At 36.5% G+C, this 9,373-nt stretch overlaps 1 protein-coding gene across 2 annotated transcripts in view; it reads left to right on the top strand.

Annotated features, from left to right (window-relative positions):
* The window catches only part of LOC103725346 (charged multivesicular body protein 1b-2), a 42,120-nt gene that overhangs the window by 27,295 nt on the left and 5,452 nt on the right, over positions 1-9,373 (top strand). The window contains exons 2-6 of one of the 2 annotated variants that reach the window (XM_008822688.3): positions 2,706-2,722; positions 3,315-3,461; positions 3,816-3,884; positions 3,974-4,081; positions 9,093-9,136. In XM_008822688.3, coding sequence (XP_008820910.1) covers positions 2,706-2,722; positions 3,315-3,461; positions 3,816-3,884; positions 3,974-4,081; positions 9,093-9,136 — 385 coding nt within the window. The remainder of the gene's footprint in view (positions 1-2,705; positions 2,723-3,314; positions 3,462-3,815; positions 3,885-3,973; positions 4,082-9,092; positions 9,137-9,373) is intronic. The other variant, XM_008822683.3, reaches the window with a different exon arrangement.

A 9,373-nucleotide genomic window follows, 5' to 3' on the forward strand; every position in this document is an offset into this window, starting at 1 on the left:
CTCTGCCTCCCAAGTGCTGGGACTACAGGCATGCACCACTGTGCCCGGCTAGACTCAGTAATATTTTTTAAAATATTTTATTTATTTTTATTTTATTTGTACGAGTGTGCTGCCTGCATGTATGTGAGTGTACCTGCATCATGCAATGCCACCGAGGTCAGAAGAGGGCTTCAGATTTCCCTGGAACTGGGAGTTTAGGACGGTTCATAGCCGCCATGTGGGTGCTGGGAATCGAACCTGGGTTCTATACAAGAGCAGTCAGTGCTCTTAACCGCTGAGCCATCTCTCCAGCTCTCAATTTTTAATAAGTGAATATATAGTATTCACTAGATGCTTAGAGTGACTGGGGTTGAGAAAAGTCCTTTTACAATAATAAATTCTTTTCTATTTCATTACTATAATTGCATGCATGTATTTCTGTTGTAGTATTTTAAAATTGGCTAAAAGTAACTAAAGTAATTAGGCATCAGTCAAAAAAACCTTGAATATATAGAATGAGAAAATGCTTCAATAGAGGAAGCACTTATTCTTATTGTTGGAAAATAACAGATACCCACATAAGAGCCAGGTGTGGTAGTGCATGTCTGTAATCTCTGCTACTCAGCTATTCAGGATGCTGTGGTGACAGTCTGGGTGATTTAAGGAGATACCATATCAAAATAAAAACATTTTAAAGGGCTAGGAATTCAGACCAGTGAGAAAAAAAAACCACTACATATTTCATTCAGATAAACAACAAATTTAGTAAATACTTGCATGCAAACTAGAAAAATGACTCAGTGATTTTCCTCTTGTAGAAGACCCAGGTTCAGTTCCCAGCAACCACATGGAAGCTACCTGTCCTGTCTCTAACTCCTATCCCCAGGGATCCAAAGCCCTCCTCTGGCCTCTGTGGGCATTGCATGCATTTCACACATAAAGGGAAAACACACTCATAAAAATAAAATAATTGTTAAAGCATATTTAAATGACAGCAATGAAACCATTAAAACCATAAGAAATTACCTTAGAATACAAAAGGATATTTACAGCATAGAAAAAATTAAAGGAAGCATCTACCTAAAAGATGTAATCACATATAAAATAAAATGGCAATCAGCAATATAGGAAAAGCTGCATTGCAGGTAAGTATCAGGTTCCCAGTAACAAAATGTCTAAAAAGATGGAATACATCCAAGTGACTCATAAAAGGAGAACTATAAAACCACCATGTGTAATGTAAAAACTAATGGTTAACTTTTGAATTTTTCCGTTACTTTTACTCCGTATGGCCCTCACTTGCACCTGTTCCTTTATCTACAGGTCCCTGCAACCAAAATGTCCCCCTTATGCTTTCATGCGTTCTTTTTTTTAAATCTAGAGTTTTCTTATGAGAGGATATGTGATATTTGTCTTTCTGAGTCTGCCTTATTAAACTTAGACTATGAAGATCTTGAGTTCTATCAGTAATATCATAATGTTGTCCTTTATGTCTGAGTAATATTCCAGTGTGTATGCTATTCCACTTTTTCTTTATCCATTCCCCTGGGTCTAAGCTGATCCCATACCTTGGCCATTGTGACTAGTACCACAGTAAATATGGGTTTACCAATATCTCTTGTTTGCTGACTTTGATTCCTTACGCATATACCCAATAGTATTAGAAACAGATCATATGGTAGTTCTATTTTTAATTTGTGGGACTCTCCATATTCCCATAAGGCTGGACTGATTTATACTATCATCAACAGTTTATAAGGGTTCTTTTTGCTCACATCCTTACCAGACCATTCAGTCTCCCTTTTAATCAAACAAATTTGATGAGGTACCACTTTGTACTTCTTAGATCATTATAGACTATAATAAAGAAATTTGATGAGGTACCACTTTTTACTTCTTAGATCATTATAAAGTATAATAATAATAACAACAATATCCCATTTTGTTAACTGTACCTGTGAAAAGGCAAAAACTCTGTTTTGCAAGATGGAAATTGGAAGCATTGTAGGTTTTATGATTAAATTAGACTATACCTCTACATCTATTAATTCTTTAACCACGAATTTGTCTTTTGAAAATATTTTGAAAGTGTATAAACTTGCATATACTAGGAGACATAAAATTTCTGACTATACTATTGACGAATTGAGGTCTCCTCAAATTTCTGGTATTTCTACACTGCCAATTCTACTTTGTTGTATTAGAGAACTGTCTGGATTATTCATTTCATAATTTTTCTTGAACTCAATTTAAAAATCTTAATATTTTATTATTTTAATTTTATGTGTATGAGTGTATTTCCTGCATGTATATAAGTGTACCTGTGTTGTACAATGGCCATGGAGGTCAGAAGAGGGTGTCAGGTCCCCTGGAACTGGAGTTACAATTGGTTGTTAGCCACCAAGTGGGTGCTGGGAACTGAACCCAGCTCCTCCACAAGAGCAGACAGTACTGGGAATCAAACCTGGGTCCTCTGCAAGAGTAATCAGTACTATTAACCACTGAACCATCTCTCTAGCCCCTTATTTTTAAAATCTTTATCCCTAACCCAATACATTATAGCAGAAAACATGGAGATTCTATCTAGTTACACACTTTTTGTATGAATATTCAGTAAAGCCATAAAGAAACCACTTAATGTCTATGTAACATGTACGATCATTTGTATACTATCAATAGATTTTTTACTATGTGTGAAAACCTTGACCTGCATCTCTTTGATACAGCCCTTAGAAATAATAATGTAAGTGTATTTTTTAACTTAAAGTGATGTTTTTTCTAGCATGAAAGAAAACAAGATTCAAAACAGCAAGTGTGTGTGTGTGTATGTGTGTGTGTATGCTCTTGTTACACATATATTTATATTGTAATAAGTATGATTGGAATAATCTAAATTTTAGCAGTGAGGATGACACAGTGATATAATTAACTCATATTTTCTTCTTTATTTTTTAGTCTGGGTATCACTGTGTTGCGCTGACTGGCCAGGAACTTACTACTTAGAGCAGTCTGGCCTCAAAGTCACAGAGGTCTGACAGCCTCCCGAGTGCTAGAATTAAAAGCGTGCACTACCACATCCACCATATTCTAATTTCTTAATCTGTTAATACACATGACTTTTCTAATAATGAGATTAAATGTGAATAGGACTATAAATTATTCTTTTAATGTTTTACTTATGATTCTGAAATAGTTCATTGTAAAAGCTCTGACAGACTGTGGTTAAATTTGGAGTTATTTATGTTTTAAAATATTTGTACTTTTGCTCTTTTTCTTTACCAATATCTTTTGCTATTTTTCTTCAACACTGTTTATTTTACTTCTGTTTAAAACAGGCCATTCAGAAAGGCAATACAGAAGTTGCAAGAATACATGCTGAAAACGCGATCCGTCAGAAAAACCAAGCAATCAATTTCTTGAGAATGAGTGCTAGGGTTGATGCTGTGGCAGCCAGAGTTCAAACTGCAGTAACAATGGGCAAGGTACGACTTAGTGTCTGTCAATAGGAACACTTGACTGAAGTTGAATGAGACTAGGAAGAATTGTCAGATAGAAACCTGAATCTATGGCAAGGTGTTACAAGGTGCTGATAAAGGCTTTCATGGGAAATTAGATTTAGTGGGGAAAATGATTTTGTCATTGGACTTTTGAACTATGGTTTAATTAGTTGCCTTGTAATGAAATGTCAATGATATAAAATAGACAATGGTTAGACCAAAATATATAATATTTATTGTTAATGAAATGATAGACAAGTTTCCTAGATATATAAGTAATATATTTTAAAGATTACAAAACTTATATGTTGCTAAATCAGTTTTATATTCCAAATATAGGTGACAAAGTCCATGGCAGGTGTAGTTAAATCTATGGATGCTACATTGAGGAGTATGAACCTTGAGAAGGTAAAAAAAAATAAACATTTACCATTACTACTTCATGTTCAGGTAACATCTTTTCAGGATACATTTTTCCGATGAACCTGTTTTTGCAGATTTCTGCCTTGATGGACAAATTTGAGCATCAGTTTGAAACACTGGATGTTCAGACACAGCAGATGGAGGACACAATGAGTAGCACTACAACCCTAACAACACCACAGGTGAGGACAAGTTCTCCTTCCAGTAGCTTCTTAAATCATCTGATTGGGGCATAGTGGCACCGGCCTGTAATCCTGGTGCTGGGCTGCCTGAAACAAGAGTGCCATGAGGTCAAGACCAGCCTGTGCTGTGGAGTCAGTTCCAGGCCAGTCTGGGTTACATAGTAATGACCCACCCCTATCCCAGCAGAAAAAAGCAAAACAAAAAATACCAATTTCAATATATAATGGCTTTGTGATGCTAAATCATCCTTATTCCTGAACAAATATGGCATACCCTAAAACATGGAAAGAAAGCTAGCTACTGCACTATTGGCCACGTCCTTGAGAAGGTTGTAGAGGACTAGATTACCTAGCATGTTTTTTGAGTTCTGGGGATTGAATTGGATTAAACTTGTAGATTATAGAGTATGCATCCACATCTCTGCTAATGGTCTTATTTTATTAATAAAACTTACATTAGTAGATATGTAAAATTTTATAGATTTATAGGATAGCCTGATGTCTTGATACATGTATATTGTGTGATGTTTGTTAGTTTAATCCTATCTTCTCATTTTATCAATGCTTTTCTGTATCTATGTGTATTATCTATCATATGATTTCTGTTCTGTCATTTGTTTGCTATGTTACATTTGTTGATATGTATATGTTGAGCTATATTAGCATCCCTGGAAAGAAATCCACTTAATTATGTTGTACTGTCTTCTTAATATGTTGTTTAATTGCAGGAGCTCACCAGGGGCCATTGCTGGCCACATTTAGCTTTCTGGCCTGTGGCTTTGGAAAGTTCTTACTTGCCCAAGAGACCTCCAGAGATTTTTTTTTCATCCTGAGGTGGCTAATATCTAAGTCAGGGAATGGTCTCCAAGTCCACAGAGAGTGAGAGAACAGAGCACTGACTCTTTACTGGAAGGGGAGAACCAAGGGAACCTAGCACTTTGCCTACATTTCTCTGTGCTTTAATGTCCTGTCCAGGAGTAAACTACTCCGCATGAGAGAGGAGACGGGAAGTTAAGTGACACACTGGACTTGGCCTCAGAGCTCTCAGCCCTGCGTGGCAGCAAGTGGCACAGCAGAGTGGTGGCTCCATAGTCCCTCAGGCATGGGCACTGCCCTATCAGAGTCCACTCTTACTGTCTCTTGATGGTGACTGCTCATATCAGTGATGGTGGGGCCATAGATCACCGTGCCCTTTATAGGCCATGACTTCCACTACCTAAAGGCAGTGTGCTGTGTCCCCAGAACCCCTAAATTGGGGGATCCCTTCAAAGGTCTCTAGCATAGCTCAGTCTTCAACAATAGCCTCTTACCTAGTTTGAGTTTTTTGAGACTCCTCCTTACTATTCTTCAGATAGCCTGTAGTAATTTATATTCTCCCCAACAGTGTTCCAGGTTTCCCTTTTCTTCATGTTTACCAGCATTTAAAATCGTTTTTTGATAAGAGCCCTTTTTACTTGATTTTGGTGATACCTCATCCTGATTTTGATTTGCATCACCCCAATTAATGATGTTAAAGCGTTCTTTCATGTATCTCTTTGACCTTCATATGTCTTCTTTTGAGAAATGCCTATTTAGATCTATTGCTCATTCTGACTGGTTTTTGTTGAGTTTTTGGAGTTCCTGGTATAGTCTGGATAGTAACTGTTGGATAAACAGCTGAGAAATGTATTCTTCTGTTCTCTATGTTGTCTTCTCACCCTGCTGATTGATTTTTTTACCATACAGCAGTTTTGGGGATGATGTAATCCCATATGTCCTTTTCTGCTTTCTTCTGTGCTTTTTGGGTCATAGCCATAAAAAAGGCATTGAAGTTTTCCCCTATGTTTTCTTCTAGCTATTTCCTAGATTCATGTCACATATTATGTTTTTGTTCTATTTTGAGTTGATTTTTATACAGCATGAAAAATGACAGGTCAAGTTTCACTATTTTGACTTCAGTTTTCAAGCATCATGTACTAAAACGGCAGTCATTTCTCCAGTGTATATTTTTGGTGCCTTTGTCAAGAATCTGCATGGGTTCATTTCTGCTCTGTCTGTTCTGTTCCATTCATCTGTGTGTCTTTTTTTTGTGTCAGCACCTTATACTTACTAGGTTTCTGTAGTATGTCTTGAAATTAGATATTGTTAACCTTCCAGCTTTGCTCTTTTTGTGTACACTTCTTTCACTGTTTGCATTGTTTTGCATATCCATATAAATTCCAAGATTCTTTTCCTAGTCTGTGAACACTGTCATTACAGTATTTATGGATTGCCAAGTAATGCCTCTCCTTTATTTCAGATACCTCCCCATTTTGCTTTTTAACTATTCTAAATATAAAATTAATTCCTATTACAGTTAAATCATACAGCAATATTAAAAATGTTTGTGTGGAGCTGAAGAGGTGACAGTGGGTAAAAGCACTTACTGTACAAGCACAAAGACCTGAGTTCAAATCCCCTGAACCCATGTAAAAAGTAAGGCAAGGCATCAGGCAAGCCTATAAACTCCTTGTTGTAGTGGGCAGAGTCAGGAGGATCTCTGGGGATGACTGGCTGAACCTAGCTCCAGACTCCATGAGGGACCCTGTCTCAAGAGAATAAGGTGGAGAGTGATAAAACAGGACATCCCATGTCCGCCTCTGGCTGAAGGACACATTTGTCCACACCCACACCTGCACACAAAACACACATACAATACTTTTATACTTTTCTTTTCTTCACCCTCTCCTAGCACTAATCTGTTTTTTTTTTTTTATCGATGGCTCCTTAGCATGTAAAATGATATGAGCAAGTGTTCACTTTTTGTAATATTACTGGACATAGTAGAGTAAATGAAAATGTACATAACCTATAACCTAGGACTTCTACTTCCATATTTATGTACCCGGAAGTCCCTGTGTATGTACAAAAAGGACACACATGAATATTTATTGAATCATTATCTGTGATAGGATGAAATTTAAAAAATAGTAAATGCTCAGAAATAACATATACATATATATTAATTTGAGTGTATTTATATACTGATGTACTACAAGTGACCATCAAAGAGTTAAATTGAATAAACTAAATCTCTACATACCAATAAAATTAAATCTTAGAAAATTAAGGAAAGCAAGTTGGAGAATTACATATAATACCATATAAGTAAAATTTCAGAAGACAGTGCTACTTCAGATATGGAGTAAAAATGACAAAAGGTTTATGTAATCTATGATTTTCTGAACTTTCCACCTTTTGGAAACATATTTTGAAGTGAATAAAAGAACAAGAGAAAGTAAGATCCCAACATTTAGTTTAGATGTTTGCTTTAAATCATACATCTTTTTACTGTAGAACTGTACCACATTTTAGAATATGTTTGTTCAAGGGCTGGAGAGATGGCTCAGTGATTAAGAGCACTGTCTATTCTTGCAGAAGACCCAGGTTTGAATCCCAGCACCCACGTGGCAGCTAACAATTGTCTGTAACTCTAGTTCCAGGGGATCTGATAGCCTTTTCTGTCTTCTGCGGGTATTGCACGACACAGGTGCACTTACCTACATGCAGGCAATACACTCATACACATAAAATAAAAAAATAATAAATTAATTTTTTTTAAAAAAAGAATATGTCCAAAATATTTTACACCGACTGTGTCAAAAAGTAGTATAGTCAACACACTATATTTCCTGAGAAGTCTTATACCTTAATAAATATCTCAATGTAGAACCGGGTATGGTGCTGAGCCCACCACTTGATAGCTGGAAACCAGTGAGCATTGAGTTCTAGAAATTCTAGACAAGCCTAGGCTACATACTGAAGCCTTTTCTCAAGAAAATTACAAAAAATAAACCCAGAGATCCATATGAAATTGATTTCAAGATCTCCCATGCACACCAAAACATGAAGAGGCTCAGTTCCCTTATTTAAAGATGCAGTGTATGAGACTGGAGAGATGGCTCGGAGTAAAGAGCACTGGCTGCTCTTCGAGAGAACCAGTGTTTGGTTCCCAGCACTCATATGGCAACTAACAACTGTCTGTGACTCCAGTTCTAGGAGATCTGATGCCCTCCTCTGGCCTCCACACCCATTGCATACACATGGTGCACTTCCATACATGTAGGCAACACACTTATATACACAAAATAGAAATTTAAAAAACATATAACAATGTAGTGTCTGCACATAATATGCACATCTTGTATAATTTAAAAAACCTTTTAATTATACTACCTACTACAGTATGAATACTGAATAAATAGTTGGCTTCCTGTGTTGTTATAGAAATAATAACAAGGGGAAAAATACGTACAATGCATGCACAATTTTTTCTCTGAGTGTTAATGCCATTCGTTGAACCCATAGTGCAAACCAATGGGTATATGCTTTAGGTATTTGTTTATTGATACTTCTTTTTAAAAAGTCATTTTAATATAAGATTTGCATTCACTTGAGAACAATTAAATTTACTTTAATATCAAATTTAAATCTATTACTATTAAGAATAGAATTGATTGTAATGGAGCATTATAAGTTGGGTTGCTACCTTAGAGTGCTACATTAAATGTAAATTATGTGACTGTGACTGTCAGTACTGTTCAAACAACCTTATAGTATAAGGCTTTGGACTGTAACATTCAGAAAGTTACACTCTGAAATTGTGCAGCACTCTCTGGTGGCAAGAAAAATATATTTAAATATTTGCTTTATATATTTGAAGTTGTCTTTTGGTGGGGGGCTGGAGTGTTTTGATTTTAAGGTTTATTCTATTTTTAATTATGTGTATATGAGGGTGAGTATGTTCAGGTGATTGCATATGCCCATGGAGGCCAGATCCTCCTGCAGCTGGAATTACAGGTAGTTGTGACTGGCCACTGTGGGCACTCTGCAAGGGCAGTACATACTCTTCCCCACTAAGCTACTGCTCAAGCCCATTTTAAAACTTGTAATCAGTTTCCCCTTTGAAAGGCAAATAGAAACCAAAACCCACCCCCCAAAGCTAATGCTACAAGAGCATGAATTCTTTGTGTTTTTTTTTTTTTAATTCTAGAACCAAGTGGATATGCTGCTTCAAGAAATGGCAGATGAAGCTGGGTAAGGTGTTGTTATTCAGGTGCTTTTGAGTAATTCTGATTTAATAGATAGAGGCCTAAAATTTGGTCATATGGAGGCTAAGGATGTATGTCCTAGTTTGTTTCTTCATTGCTATGACAAAACACTCTGACCAGTACCAACTTGGGGAGGAAAGGGTTTATTTGTCTTACATCTCCCAGGTCGCAGTTCATCAGGGATCCCAAGGTAGGAACTCAGGGCAGGAATCTGGAGGCAGGA

Source organism: Nannospalax galili, unplaced genomic scaffold (assembly GCF_000622305.1).
Source record: "Nannospalax galili isolate Female #2095 unplaced genomic scaffold, S.galili_v1.0 scaffold10, whole genome shotgun sequence".
Taxonomy (NCBI): domain Eukaryota; kingdom Metazoa; phylum Chordata; class Mammalia; order Rodentia; family Spalacidae; genus Nannospalax; species Nannospalax galili.